The sequence below is a fragment of the Anomalospiza imberbis genome, chromosome 17 (genome assembly GCF_031753505.1).
Source record: "Anomalospiza imberbis isolate Cuckoo-Finch-1a 21T00152 chromosome 17, ASM3175350v1, whole genome shotgun sequence".
Taxonomy (NCBI): domain Eukaryota; kingdom Metazoa; phylum Chordata; class Aves; order Passeriformes; family Viduidae; genus Anomalospiza; species Anomalospiza imberbis.
In genome coordinates this window covers 14,611,575-14,627,008 of record NC_089697.1, presented here as the reverse complement: position 1 = coordinate 14,627,008, position 15,434 = coordinate 14,611,575, and the positions used below count along the sequence as shown (strand labels likewise).

Here is a 15,434-nt window from a genome sequence, read left to right as displayed (position 1 = left end):
AAAAGCTGAAGACATCACGCAGAGGCTTCGAAGGTCTGGATGATTTTTATAAGCACTGAACACAATAGACTGACTAACACACTCCAGGCGCTGGGCCATATTCTCAGCTTAAGGGCAACTATCCTTCTTTCCAGCGGATGTTCATAGAAATGCTGCAGGAGATGGGGCATCCATAGAGAGACACTTTGGGAGACATTTTATCTACTATCAAAACCCAGCCTTTATGGTCAGTAGACTGGCACACAGCTTGGTTTGGACAGACTCACAGACCAGCCCTGGCAGGAGCTGAGAGATAAGTTAGAGCCATACAAATCTCTGATCTTCATTCTATGAGGGTTTGAGAATCAAGTTGCCATGTAATATGTTATTTTCAAACAAAAGGACTCGAAGTAAGTGCTACAATTAAAAAAAGACTGTGCCCAGGCTCCTCGTAAAGACGAGTCCCTTGCTCTGCAAGCACAATGTTTGCTGTGTGGTAACAGGTTCCTGATGCCCCCAGCGTATTTGCGTTCTCCTTGCACATGTAAGGTCTTTATGATACAACTTAATTGTAATTTCAGTATGCCTGCTCTGTTTAGAATGATGACAGAGTCCATGGGCCCATGGGCTCTAAAAAGTTGTGCAATAGATCTCAATTTTGCTGCATGTTCTCACCACAGCAGGAAGGAGTAAAGGGAAGGAGGGCTCTCTTCCATCTGAGAAGGAGGGTTGTACAAAGGAAAAAATGAAGACAGAAAAACCCTGTCTTAGGGACTTCTTGGGTAAGTTTTTTTGTAAAAGAACAAGGTCTTAGGGACTTCTTGGGTATGTTGTTTTGTAAAAAATGAAAACCCATTACCTGTGCATTTTAACAAGGCCAAAAGCAGCTGATTCTTCCCATCTAAAACAGTGAAGAAAAGAAATGCTGTAGTTAACATAATACCAAGGTAGATGTGATTGCAGCTGGTTAACAGTTTCCTCATTCCCCCCAAATCGCTGGCACCTGCATGGCCATGTCTATTTACTCTGATAGCCCTCACCTGCACAGACACGTTCATAACTGAAAAAAATAAAGTGTAAAGCAAAGATTGTTACTGGTTACACAAGCTGTTAACTACCATGAATTACTGGAAACAAATTGCATTTGCAGATGAATCCCTAAGGAGGTGATTTCTATCCAGTGCTTCACACTGATCAGTTTCATCTGTTTCAGTTCAACCAGACTGCAGTGGTTTAGGATGTTGTAATATCTGATTAGCATTCACTTCACAGTTTGGAATATACCAAACACCTCTCTCTTCATTTTCTAAAAGGGTTTAAAAAGCACAGGAAGATAGATCAGTCTGACATCAATCTGAATGGGCTGATGAAATAAAGTAAGGAGAAAAAAGTTCTTTGGAATTGCTGCACAGGTGCCATTTTACCATAAAGCATCAGGACTCTGCAAACCATAACCTGCTCTGCCTGGTCCTCTCTAGAGCCCAGTACAGCCTTATTACAAAATGAGTTAAAATGATGAAAACAACTGTTAGATTTGACTAAGCTGAAGCTAGTAACAAACGTTTCCTTATTTACAGACCTTCCACATGTTTCTGTATGATGTCAACAAGGTTCTTGATGCGCAGCGGAAGGTTCCATGGATCTTCCTGAATGCTGGCTTGAATATTATTCCGGCACCTAACTGTGGTTTCTTCCTTCTGTTTGAATTCTAGGAAACAAGGAGTGTGTTAGCCATTTAGGAAATGCCACATAACTAAGAGCGGCTTAGGAGTTATAATGTGAATAAAGATGAAAGCAGATACACAGTACCAATAGCAGTAATTGGGAATTCAAAAGATCCCTAAATAGAACTAATAGAGAGGGCAAAAACTGCTCCCATAGCCCCATTATCAGCACTCACCCTGCACTGCTTTCAGGACTGTGGGCCTGGCTGACATGCACAGTGCAGGGAGCTCTGCCCCACTCACGAGACAAAGAACCCCTGCTTCCTCTGCCTTTAATGACCTGCAAGCAGCTGTACCAGCTAGATCCAGAGAATAAGATCAGCTTTTTGGCTGCAACTGTCACATCCCGTAATACGATAACAAGTTCTGAAATATCCTGCTTTCTTTCACCTGATGAAAGCTAACTATTAATTATAGAGTAGAAAATTTATTCTCTGTGACTTAGCTATGTAGTTAAGCCAAACACCTCATTGTTGGTGATGAAGTGCATCAGCAGACAGAAAAACAAAAAAAATTATGCCAAATAACTGATCCTGGGCAGGACTAGAAGAGCATTCCAATGTCCATCCATCACAAAAAGGTGTCTAAGGTAGCTATTAAACAGACGCTGTGGTCCAGGATTCCAGCTGGGTGTAGGTAGAGCTTGTCTGTTCCTCAGTGTGATCAGTTAACTAAAAGACTCTCTCAGGGTAATTAATCTACTTTTATTAAATGAGATTCTGTTTAAGCAAAATAAATGTCTGTTATTTCTTCACTTCATTCCAACAGTGCATAGAAATGCTAACAGATGTTCCTTGAGTCTACACAAATGTGAAAGTGTTCATAGAGATGAGTACATATAACAGAACTTCACAGGAGTTATTTCTGAGTCAAGAGGAAAAAAAAAAAAAAAAAAAAAAAAAAAAAAAGGCAGGAAAAGATCTCTAGTTCCAGAGTTTGCCACCGTAACCAAAAACTAGAGCCTGTGAGAGATTGGAGCTCTCACCTCCTACAGCACCTGAGGTACAGCAGGAGTAGTAGGGTAGTAGGGAATATTTCAGCTTTCAAGTGGGAAAGGAAATGCAGCAAATATTTAGAAAATAAAATCCTGTGTATTTCAGGCAGAAAAGAAACCACATCCTGAGCCTAGAGTCATCACGCTCCCTGAGGAAAAAGAAAACATGGTATCATCTGTTTGCTCTCTATGGGAATCAGTTTTCAAAATCAGTGCTATGTGAGGATGAATTTACTCTGGCAATCATCCATCTGAAGAAAAGCAAAGCAAGTCATTAAGCAAACTGAGGCAGAACCTTTGGTGCCTTGGATGTCCAGTGGTCAGCCCCACATCAGCTTATCAGAGCACTCCTTCGCCTGGAATCTGACTACCCCTACTTTGTACCTTTTCAAGTATGTTCACAGCAAAGTGGGGATTTGGAAACTTGTGAAAGAGCTGTGACAATTGAGCAGCATGTAACAAAAGAGGCTTCTGTGTGTTTCAGGAGGAATTCCCAGGAAAATGACCTCTTTGAGATACAAAAATTTCAATGGTCAGATATGGCACCTGCCTAATGCATCACTGGTTCGACTGCAGAGTTAAGGAACTCTGTGTGGCCATAGCATATATGCTTTCATGTTAAGCTCTTAAGTCTTGGAAATCACATTATTAAATACAGTCAATCTATTTCATTACCTTGCAAACTGTGGTCCATGGGAAAGTGCTTGGTTTCCTCAAAGGCCTTATTTATTGCTGGTCCTTTTAGAAGTGCATTGATTGCATCAACCTACAATTGGAACGCTATCAGTCAGTGTCAGTAAGACTTGCAGAAGAAAATCTGAACAGAACTCCCGTGGGAAACTGCTGAATCCCTTACACTAATTGTATTTTGGAATGACTGACACATACCAGTCAGACTTTGTAGCCATGAACTGGCCTCAAAAGCCTCTCCCATTTAATAACAGCGTTTTGCACAAAAATGATCTATGTGCTGATGAGGTAAGAGAATAGCAAACAACTCTCTGGGGTTGCACATTATAAACACATCTGCATGCTAAACTTGTGAGAAACTCCTAAAATCTGCAAATGTGATGATCCATTTTCATCGAAGTACTAGAAGTTTGTCTTTTTTTCCATGAAAGCTTTTTTCCCCCTTAGTCTTATGTCTTAGGTAGGGCAAGTTGGCCTTGCTTAAATCACAAGGCAACTTTAATAACGCAGAAAAAAGTGATTCATGAAACTGTCCTATAGTATACTTGCTTACAGTGTACCCCAAAATCTCAATAGTATGCCTTCCTCAAAATATTATTTCATAACACAATTTAGTACTTCCAATTTCTTGATTGACATTGATAGAGAGAAAGCAATTCTGTGTAAGAATAGTGCTTTACCTACCTGGTTAAAAAGGTGTTCCAGACAGCCGTGAAGTTTGTCTTGCTTGTCTAAAGGTATTCTCATGTCATTGGGAAGCTCATCTCCTAATACACAAGAAATGAAAAGCTTTGAACTTACAAACATGATCTAGGATGAGGCACGGGCACACCTTCACACTGGTGTGAAGTAAATAATGATTGCTGCTTTATCTCCAGTTCTTAGGTCAAAATACTCATTATTTTCATACAATGCAAGTATCCAATAACTAAAGAAACTTACACCTGCCTAATACCTCTCCCATGTTCCAAATTCACTGTGGTTTGTTAGAAAAAGGCAATTCTGTATCTTTATGTTCTTGTGATTAGCTTTGAAGAGACCACCAGTGTAAATTAAATATACAAGTGCTTACAACCAGCAAAGACTTCTCAGCACTGCTGAAGGGCCAGGCACGAGAAGGATGCCTGTGACCTGTGCACACACTCACCTGATCCCATCTCATCACTGCCCAGGTAAGAGCTGTTGCTCCGCACGCTGGTGTAGGACAGCACGGAGTCCCGGTTACTGTTACACTCACTGCAAAGGAGAGCACACAGGGGACTGAACAAAAGCTGTCCCCACACCCAGGCACTCACTCTGCTATTCTGCTTTATTAGCACTGTCTCCCCAAACCTAGTTCTGTGAAAATGAAATGACTGTAACTAATGACATGCACAACAGCCGTTAAGCAGGGACTCTGGAGCTGGACTGCCACAGGAGATCCTCTTCTGTTTGCACTTAACACTGAATGCTTAATACATCATCCTGCATCTGTAAATAATGAAAACAGACACCTCCACTAAACGTTTGCTACCAATTCTCAGGGCATTACAGCATCCAAATCCAGCATACAGGGAGACTGCACTAGCACAGATACTGGAGGTGGGAGAGAAAATTTAGGGAATCTAAGCCACTGGAGAATCAGGCACTGCAGATCCTATCATGAAGCAGAGGAGTCACGACAGCTCCATACCAGTCTTGGCTCGTGCACTGAGCCAAGAAAATTCTTGAAAATTCTACAGTGAATCTCCTCTCTTTAAAGTTCACTTTTAACTATTCGTACTGAAAGTAACCAAAAAGACTATGGATCTCAGGCTGTCCTCTACCAATGAAGTGACAATGACAGTGGTTTTAATGGTACAAGCCCAAAACAAAGCTTAAAAAATTTTCCACTGTCTCTGCCTCTGATGTAATTTTTAACTGAGATGAGAGAAAAATATTAGAGCAACTGAAAGAACCCTAATTAGGATTCTTGCTGTCCTTTTTTTAAATCTAGTATCAAAGAAATCTCTTTTCTTCTCAGGAAGATTAATACTTATGGCAACTACTCTGCAATACAAACCCTTATGAATTACACCTCCAAATGATCACAGAAAATAGCCTTGTTGGCTATTGCAAAGAAGGTATTTTCTTATCTACAATTTGCTTGGGTTTGTAGCTAATCAATGCTCTTTTAAATCAAAACACATAAAAACACATTCACCCTCGAGTAACTACTATCTGCAATATATGCTTAATTCCCTGCCTCTGTCTAATACAGATAAAACAGAATAATGTTTCTCAAATTTACGTGTAGAATTCTGGAACAAGTGACAAACCCAGCGAGACTGTTTGTGCTGTCACTTTGTTACCTGGAATAAATGAGCCTCAATTACAGAAATTTAAACTACAGGGATACCCTATTAACAGTGAAAGAAATAAAGCACATTTAACTCAGAAAGCTCCAAAGCACAAGTGCAGATTGAAATCTCACACAACACAGATGCCCCAGATCTCAGCATTGCAAGTACTCATTCTATTTCTTTATTGACTTCGTATTTGCTGTCCTCTGAGGCAATCAATATTCAACCAGACAAGACCCCAAGCAACCAATCTTACTGGCCCTGCCTGAGCAAGGGACTGGACTGTGCAGACTCCAGAGACCCCTTCCAGCACAAACTGTTCCCCTTCTGCCATTCTGGAGTCCTGCATCGGTGGCACCTATTGCCACTGGTACGAGTGCCCAACAACAGCAAGTAAAGCATCAGGACTGCAGTGGGGACATTCCAGAGACAGGTCATTCATTCAGGTCCCTGGAATCCTCCCAGATTTATGGTTTTACTAGAAATGTAAAAATGGCCTATTAAGGATGCTAAATTGCAGTGATCAGACATGGCCACAATTTGTTATCTTATTCTGAAGCTGAGTCTTCAAATGTTTCCCTCCAAAATAGCAAGAATTGGGAGTGAGATTCTCTTTGGTAGCAAATATTCCTGGAGAACTAGCAGTCAATCATGTCCCAGAAAGATTTTGAGACACCTGAATAAACATTTCTGTTTGTGGTTTCAAAGGCCCATTAAAAATAAAAAAACCTCAATGTCCATTTCTGTTTCTCAGTGTCTTAGACTTTCAGGAAAATTGGCTGCAGAACCAAATGTTAGTACCAGCTATTAAAAGACCAAGCAGTCTGAGAATTCTGCTGGACTTCTGTAGTTTCTGGCTACAGGACACAGAAAGTCACACTAGACCTATTTATTTCATTTTATTCACTTTTCTAGATACCTTAGTATTTTGGCATTATTTTGGGTGAAGTATTTTTGCTGTGTATGTCTCCAGGGTAATAAATGCAATGAATATGTAAGTGAAGTGAATACTAGATAATTGACTGACTGGAAAACAACCTGTTTGTTGAATCCATATTGGAATCAGAACTTTGAAACACAGTACTAGTAAGGTACAAGTGGCACAATCTTCAGACTGACCTGTAGGAGTCTCTGAAACTCATTGTGTCATGTCCAGAGTCTTCCTGGTCCTCCTCAGAAACTTTGAAACAGACCTTCTTGATTCCACCATGCTCAGCTTTGTCAGGATCACTTTCTTCTGTTCCCAGGGAAGGCGAGGATGTGTCCTCAGTAGATGGTGGCTCACAGGCACCAACTTCTGTAGGTTCTGTTATGGTGGACAAAAGTCTGCAGAAGCACAACATAGAGTTCTCAGTCCCACAAATGAACCGTCACGACTAAGGCTAAATGCAGCTATGTGAAATCAAAGCTACCTTTGTGAGCACTAGACTACTACTCAACATCTGATCTGAACATGCTCTCAGTTTGAGGCCATTCCCCCTTGTTCTGTCACCCCGGGGCCCTTGGAAAGAGTCTCTTCATCTTTCTTGCAGGCTCCCATCAGGTACTGGAAGGCCACAAGTAGGTCACCCCAAAGCCTCTTCTCCAGCCAACAATCCCAATTCTCTCAGCCTTTTCCCACAGCAGAGCTGCTGTGTCCCTCTGATCATCTCCACGGCCTCCTCTGGACTCTCTCCCACATCCTTCCTGAGCTGGGCACCCCAGAGCTGGAGGTAGCTCTGCAGGTAGGGTCTCATCTGAGCAGGGCAGAGGGGCAGATTCCCCACTGGCTTCACCTGCTGCTTACACTGTGGGGCTGAGCCCAGGACACAGATGGCCCAGGACTGAATAATGCTGCCAGTACACACTGATGGCTTATGTCCAGCCTCTCAGCCACCAGCACTCCCAGGTCCTTCTTGGCACATCTGCTTTCAGTCCCTTTATTCTCCAGCCTGTCCCGAATAGGTGCAGCACCTCGCACTTGGTCTTGTTAAACCTCAGGAGATTCCCATGAATCCCAGTTCCCAAAAGGTCCCGTTTCTACAGGTACCCTATTTCTATAAGGTGTAACTTAATCACCATAACCATGGAGGCCTGAAAGTCCTCACTATCTTCCTCCAAGGCACTGGATTTCCCTTCCTCAGCTGGCTGGCTCTACCCAGCAGCCACCACCCGTCTGTATACATGTCGAAAACAAGGCGACATGTGCTTGCCACTCAGGTGAAGTTTGGTCACGTGCTGCTTTTGGCAGGGATACAGTTAATGTTTTTTTTCCATGGGCTAGTATGGGACTGTTGTGGATTTGTGCTGAACACAAAGCTGATAACAAGAGATGGTCTTGTTACTGCTGAGCTAATACAGAACTGAGGCCTTTTCTGCCCCTCGTAGAGCCACACTGGGGAGGGGGCTGGGGTGTGTGCAAGACTGGCAGGAGACACAGCCAGGACAGGTGACCCCAACTGACCCAAGGGATATTCCAGATCATGTGACACCATGCTCAGCATATAAAGTGGGTGGAAAAGGAGGAAAGAGGGGCTGTTTGGAGTGATGGTGTTTGTCTTCCCAAGTCAGCATTGCACAGGATGGGAACCTACTCTCCTGAAGGTGGCTGAACACCTGCCTGCCCACGGGAAGCAGAGAATGAATCCTTGGTTTTGCTTTGTTTGTGTGCAGCTTTTGCTTCAGCTGTTGAACTGTCTTTATTTCAACCCTTATTTCTGCCTTATGACAGACAAAATCTCAATGGCCCTTGACAACAAATAGATTCTTATTGTGGAATATACAGTAAGCAAAACAGTGGCTGTCAAATTCAGGTAGACTTCTAGAAGCAAAAGACAATAATACAAACACTAGTGGATCTGCCCAGAAGTAGATTTAACACAACCAGTGAGGACTTGTCATACAAGGGCAGGTGTGAAGAGGCTGACAGCTGGGGCCGACAGCACAATGTGCTTTTAGAGGTTACTTCCTCAATATTATAAGAATTTCTTTCCCCAGTGCATAGAGGATTTTGTACTCACTTATTTATCTGAACGACATACTGCTTCATTTCCTTCACTGCAATGTCTAGTTTGTTAAAAAGGTGCAAGTAGGAGTCCTGCATCTCCCAGTCTTCCTGTTTCAGCAGAAAACTGAGTCCCCTTTCTTCCCAAATTGTTCCTCCATTCTGCTGGCCAAAGCTACCATCAGGATCTCCACCTTCTGGGGCTGGACATCTCCAAGATGGTGCAGCCATAGTGGTGATGCAATGCTGAGTATATGAGACTGGATTTAAGGTACCTACTAAACATTAAAGGATCTAGTTAGTATGGCTCTCATGACTTTCTCCACTCCATCCCAGTGGTGATCATTTAGGATAAGTGGAGTTCTGACAGGAAAAACTAAAATTTCACAGAACTGTTTTATATAATTACATTATATGACAAAATCATACTGGAAAAATACCCAAAGAAGTTGGGCTTTTTTTCCTGTCATGCCAACTAGATATTTTGAATTTACTGCAGTTCAGAAACTGGCTAGATTATGGAAGTACAGACCTATTTCCACATGTTTACTCATACAGAAAACTTACAAGTTCTCTAAAAGCATCTGTTGAAAAGTTAATGAATTTGGGTTCTCAGGAATTAGTCTATGCTATTATTCAAGCTCTACAGACATTTAGACTTACACACACATACATATAAAGGAATAGGATTCTGTCCTTACAGAAGATAAATTAACTATTTTTCATTTAGAATTGCTGACAGTTTTGGTGCAGTACTTTGCTGCCTACCTTAGCTCACATTAAAAATTCTAGTGCCTAAGCAAGCAGGGGTCTTTTACAAACTTCAATTTGAATAGTCAATGCCATTGTTCAGAAAGTTGGTTAGTCTACAGTTCCCTCTTCCAAACATTCCTGCACTCTGACCTTCACAAGGCAATGAATCAGAAGCATGTTAAGTCAGATCATGATTAAAAAAAATGTTGGAACTCAAATAACCAGATTGTAGGAGAAATGCTGCATAGCAGCAATTTATCAGAAAATAGATCCCCTGACACAGTAGAGACTTTCAACTCCAGTGCATGGAATTTATTTAGTAATGAGAGTAGAAAGCAGCACTACAATGTGATTGACTTCAGTTTCCCCCCTGAATGAAGCACTAGCATTGCCATCAGCCCCTGCTCACTTTTAGTCGGCAAGTCACCTCTACTAAGGGCAAAAGCACCCTGGGCACGTAACTACCATGAGATCATGCTCAAACAGTTCATCTAGCAAAAACATGGCACCTGAAGGCCCTCTATGCTTGAAGCCATTACTTTTTCACAACACAAGAAGGCTGCCATTTAACTACAACATTTTAAGGAGGAAGAAAGGGTACTGGCAAGACTATGTTTCCTTGGAACTTATATTTGACCTTGCTGAGCATGGAAAACCACAAATTTTTATACAGCTCAAATCAGTATGACTTGGAAGTTAATGATCACCTTGCTCTGGATCAAGCCCAATAATAGAAGGTTTCCGTCCAATGCGAATACTGAACGATCTCCCTGCTGAGGTAGTGCTCTTGGGGTATGATACCTCCATGAGGTTAATATGGCAGTTGGTGGGGCAGAAATCCATGCTGTTGAGGGAATGAGGTTCCATAATGGCTTGTTTGAAGGCTGGGCTCACCTTTGTTTTCAATTCATCTGCAAACTGGGAGAAATAAAGTAGGTGTGTGCTACTGAACCTTCAAAAAAAAAAATTTGAAGCAATACAGACAATTATTTTATTTTCCTGCCTCCTATTCCAGAAATCCAGGAATTCCGATTTCTGATGCAACTGGAATAACATATTAAAAAAAAAAAAGCTCATAAAACAACAAAGGAAAGCAATTAGCTATACCTCCTAGCACTCTCTTCTCAAGCAGCTCAGGTAACTACACAAAAAAAGCACATACACTTTGTTTACACCATGATACACTGTAGTTACATTCCTGTTAAATAAGACATGCATCAATCTGTTCTCATATTTATTCACTAATACAGTGGAAATTAACCTGCAATAATATGTCTTAACCAACAGCTCTGACAAGCAGAAAGGAGTGATTTACAGACAAGGTATTTTCACTCAAAACTCGCAATTTCAGTAACTTGCAGAGCTGTTCTCATGCCTCCAGGATACCCACCTCAGAAACAGTTTGGATTCATTAATAAAGAACACTAAGACCCACTTAACACAATGAAGTATTTTCTCAAGACTTCACCAATTACTAGTAGTAGTGTACCTCTTGGTAGCTCGCGAGCCTCCGGCTAATGCTTTCCAGCTTAGTGTCACAGATTTGCCGGAATTCATACTGGGGCATGGTGGCCACAGCACTGCTTAGGGATATGAGTCTTTCACAGTTCTTTACAAAGTGACTGTCCTCTGCGGCAAAGGCCTCTAAAATCTAAACAAAAAGACAGGATGTCAATAGTATGAGTCCTGGCAGGGAGGGAAAACAGTTTTCTTCCCTTCAGTGAGAGGCAAAGCCCCATGGTTGAATAAAGATGCCTCCAGAGCAAGTTGCCTTTATTACTGCCTGAGAATCACTAATGTGTCTAATCAGAGTCATCTAACATTCCTTAAAAATGTTTAGAATCACGGAAGTGGATCAAAATATCCACTGTCCAAGTAACCTGCTCTAGCATGCTTCCATGGGACATACCAATAGCATTACTGGGATGCAACAAGCATTCACTATTAGCTTGTTTTTGTCAGAGATGACCAAGCCACTCAGCACTGTCTGCTGCTTTCCAATAGCAGCAGTTCTATTCAATTCCTGTGGTAAGCCATCCAGCCTCTCAGGTGGGAAAAAGTTGCTTGATTTTCTTGCACGGTAAAGCAAATTCCTGCCTGAAAAGATTAATCTTAAATATCAGCAGAGTGCATGTTACCAGGCAGATAAAAGCAAGAATTCCACAGTTGAGGGCTCCCCTCCATCTGCCTCAACAGCTGAAGTCCTGGAAGCACTACCTGATTACTCATACCAAACAAGCTATTCTAGTGAATGAGTGAATAGCTCACTCATTCTAGTGAACAAAACTCTAAGCAGGGCTGAGGAAGACCAATGTCAACCTCAACTGAAGAGCCAACCCCACAGCAGCCAATAATAAGCTGTATTATTGGTTTCCCATTCTGTTTAGGCAAAAGCTGACCACGTATGGTTTTCGGTACCTTCGCAGTGAGAGTGAAGCAACCTTTTGGTTCCACAATTTTCTCCAGGACAAAGGATTTGATTCCTGCACTGCTAACATATTCATATACCACCCCGTGCTCCAGGTGGGCGTTATCCACAGTCAGGCTGATGAGAGGGGTTTCTTCACCAATGACCAGTGGAGAAATGACAGTCTGTGGTGTCTGGGCTGGAACCAAAGTAAGTCATTAGAGGTGTCTGGCAGCACATGTGAACACAGGCCTGCCCAGGCAAGAGAAACCTGCTGAGAAGAGTATTTAATGCAGAGACACAACCTTTGGCTCAAAGAATGTCTTGAACTATGTGCTGCTGGAGACTGGGAAAATATGCTTAGGAAGACATTTGCTATTGGCCATTAATGGACACAGTGACAGAGTTTTAGGTAATACACATGCTCCAATCCCCATTCTGATGTTCTTCCATGTATGTGTGCACATATCCATGCTCAGGACACTACTTCTAGCTCTGTTCATGGATCCTAGCAGAAGCCTATAAGGGAAGGGAAGTATGTTAATCTGTTGTCTGCAATAACTCTCTGGAAGACTGAGATGTGAGGCAGGGATGTGGTGAGGAGAAAACATTTTTTATACACAGCAATTCTGTTGTCACTAGAGACCAGATTCAACTTCCAGTCAATTTGCCAGGGAGTTGCTCGCACACTTCTACCAGGGTGCTGCTCCAGCTGTTCCACTGCTGGAACACTCTGTGACTGTGAAATTACCAGTATCACCAGACCTTGCATGGGATCCACACAGATGTGCATCTGTTCCTGGAGAAGTTGCCAATGGCATTCAGAGAGTCCAGGCTCAGTCCTTTGGATTAAATTTTGCTTTTGTAGTCTCCCTTAACATCTACTTTTCCAAATAAGCCCTCAACATGAAAGTCGACCTGTTTTTTGAGCTATGCTTTCAAAAGTTGGAGGAAATACACCCACACCTTTTCCTGAAACAGTGGCAACATGCCTTGAAAACTTGCTCTAGATTGAAGAAATTTAACATCCTAATTTTTAATCAAAAATAACAGAAAATACAGATTATTCTAGGTGAAGTTACTTGCAGATGTTTCCTCTCCATCAGCTATTGCCCATAAATGCATGGTTTTCAGGGGCTACCAAAGGATTCTAAAAATGCTGAGTCTCTTCATTCCCGTAACTGGCTGTCTTGTAGACAAGAGAGAGTCACAGGTGCATGATTTCTATCTGCATATCAATTTTTTCTTCCCTTGAATAAACTGCAGCAAAGAATTATGTCCTCTGGCAGACCTCATTCAATTACAAAGCTTTGCTAAGACAAAAGATATTCTACAATAATAATTATACTTTATATTTCTACTGTGGTTTTCCTTCTGAAAGCCCCTGAATTGTCCCTAGGTTTTCTTCCCCCATGAGAATCTTTACCTGATTCCTGTTGGCTGCTTTGAAGGTGTTCCAATTGCTCATGTCCTTCTAGAGCAGAGTTGTCTTTGCTGGAGATCAGGCGACTGCCATTCAAACATGCAGGGGATGCTGCTTGCTGAACTCTGTCCTCTTCAGCATCTTCATGTGTTCTGTACACCCACTGGTACAACCCCTTTCAAGAGATATAGGCTTCAGCTAGGACCTCAAAATGCTCAATCTCCAAATATTTGGACTACAGAGGTGAATCTAGCTATCAATTCTATATCTTCTAAGTAGGCTGAAATATCAACTATTCTACATCTTCTAAGTAGGCTGGAATGTCCCCCAGCTTTTCTCTGAACTTCATGGAACACAAAATTTAGATCAATAGCTGGGTACACTTCCATGGTTAGTAACAGTTAATAATTTTGTATTAATTCTGTATGCATGAAATGGCTTTCATATTATTTGCAGGTGTTTTGCAACTATGGACAAATGGAATCAGATCTCCTCAGTGATAGCAGGACCGTGGCATAAAAGCAAATGAGTCAAAACAAACATGTAGATGTTCTTTTTCTAAATCTTTAGTGAGCATAAAAACACAGGAATGGAGGAGGGCAGAAGAAAGGTGGGAATTAATGTACTTCCTTTGAGGTTGGGCATTCATACCAGTGCTTCCTGCTGCCTGGTCCTATAGGCTGTGAAGTGCTCCAGAACCTCCTTGTAATTTCCATGTGTTGCATTATTCCCATTAACTTTCAAAATACACTGCCCTGGATGAAGGCCTACAGCTGCAGCCTCAGAACCTGAAAAATAACAGGAGGGAAGTTAGACAGAAATGCCAGCTGCCTATGGATGAGAATAATGGAAAGTTTGCAAAAGCTTTCTGGTTAGAAAAAGTAAGAAGAGCTGGGTCAGTCATGTCATGCCTTTGCTACTATTCAGAGAGCTTTGTTGTGTAAGGATAACATCATGTGTCTATCCTTCATGTTTTCAGTGGTGCTGGGAAAAACAGCAGTCTCCTAGATCTAAATGTGTTCATGCTAGAAACTGACATTTCTGTGGGAAATACTTTGGGATTCTTATATGGTTCTCTTTTAGCCTTATGGTTACATTAGCTGTGGTCTTGCTTAAGTACAAACTGTTATATTTGTTCCAGCCTCTTGCACCTGGAAGACAGAACACTTGCATGTTACACAATTTGCTACACAAAAACACCATGATGTCAAATGTCAACTTGTCTTCTCAGGCAAAATCCTGAAAAAGGACAATCTTCCTAGCTGCAACTTCCAGCTTGCACTCCAAACGGTGAAAAAGTGGTTGTAGGTGCTGCTATAAAATGGTGTAATAAATGTGTGTCCCTGGGAACACCATCTGTGGGCTCTGCCTAAGCTAACTGCACTCAGCTGGAGACACACATTTGTTCTGAAGGAAGGAACTGGTGTATGTCTAAAAGGTCACATTTTCTGCATCTGCTTAACAGAAAGGTTAAAGCTGTGCTTTGCTTGTAGCTCAGTTAATATGTCAGGCACAGAAGTAGTAAATATCTCTGTCAAATTGTGTTTTCTCCTTTTAAAAAGATCAAGGAGAGCAGTTTGCCTCTGTCTTATACTGGCTATTTGTAGCAATATATGCCTATGCAAAGGGAGAAGTAGTCTCCAAGTCTTATGCCATAGTTTGTGATGTCCAGATTGTGTTATGACTTGTCTACCAACCTGCTGATCCTACAACACCTTCAGAAACCAGATCCAAATGGTGCATGACTACAGGTAAAATATTGAGGAAGCAACAGACAGCATGATCCCTCAACTTTTTCTCAACCATCTCAGTTTTACTTTTTTTTTTCCCTGTGGCTGTTAAGCTTTACCTTAGTAGTCTCAGAAGAAACAAGGGAAGGGTCACTAAGCAAGTCCACTGTCTGGACTTGGTACTGTGCATTGCAGCATTCAAGTTTCTTCCACTGTGGAATTAAATTATTCCTTGCATTGTGTTGATGGGATTAGACACCCAACACTCAGTTCCTAAGAATGATACCGTTTGTCTTAGAATCTATTTAGGTGGCAAGCAGTTTGAGGCAGGAAATCTCACACTGTTCTATAGTTATGTGAGTATGATTCTTGTCTATCACAGGTTCTTGTCACGATGGTCACTAAATTTATCAGAACTTGTATAGAACAA

The 15,434-nt window shown here is 41.7% G+C and overlaps 1 protein-coding gene and 1 long non-coding RNA gene across 12 annotated transcripts in view; one reads left to right on the top strand and one right to left on the bottom strand.

Moving 5' to 3' along the window:
- Positions 1-2,436, top strand: part of LOC137484350 (uncharacterized) — a 40,181-nt gene extending 37,745 nt beyond the window's left edge. For 2 of the 3 annotated variants that reach the window (XR_011004840.1, XR_011004841.1), the window contains exon 3: positions 660-2,436. This is a non-coding gene — a long non-coding RNA (uncharacterized lncRNA). The remainder of the gene's footprint in view (positions 1-659) is intronic. The other variant, XR_011004842.1, reaches the window with a different exon arrangement.
- The window catches only part of PREX1 (phosphatidylinositol-3,4,5-trisphosphate dependent Rac exchange factor 1), a 122,775-nt gene that overhangs the window by 8,736 nt on the left and 98,605 nt on the right, over positions 1-15,434 (bottom strand). For 7 of the 9 annotated variants that reach the window (XM_068208120.1, XM_068208118.1, XM_068208124.1 and 4 more), the window contains 12 exons: positions 13,926-14,062; positions 13,278-13,449; positions 11,863-12,050; positions 10,934-11,095; positions 10,152-10,362; positions 8,708-8,969; positions 6,828-7,034; positions 4,535-4,623; positions 4,072-4,154; positions 3,373-3,463; positions 1,559-1,687; positions 839-880 (listed from right to left, as the gene is read on the bottom strand). In XM_068208120.1, coding sequence (XP_068064221.1) covers positions 839-880; positions 1,559-1,687; positions 3,373-3,463; positions 4,072-4,154; positions 4,535-4,623; positions 6,828-7,034; positions 8,708-8,969; positions 10,152-10,362; positions 10,934-11,095; positions 11,863-12,050; positions 13,278-13,449; positions 13,926-14,062 — 1,773 coding nt within the window. The remainder of the gene's footprint in view (positions 1-838; positions 881-1,558; positions 1,688-3,372; positions 3,464-4,071; positions 4,155-4,534; positions 4,624-6,827; positions 7,035-8,707; positions 8,970-10,151; positions 10,363-10,933; positions 11,096-11,862; positions 12,051-13,277; positions 13,450-13,925; positions 14,063-15,434) is intronic. The other 2 variants (XM_068208119.1, XM_068208126.1) reach the window with 1 other exon arrangement.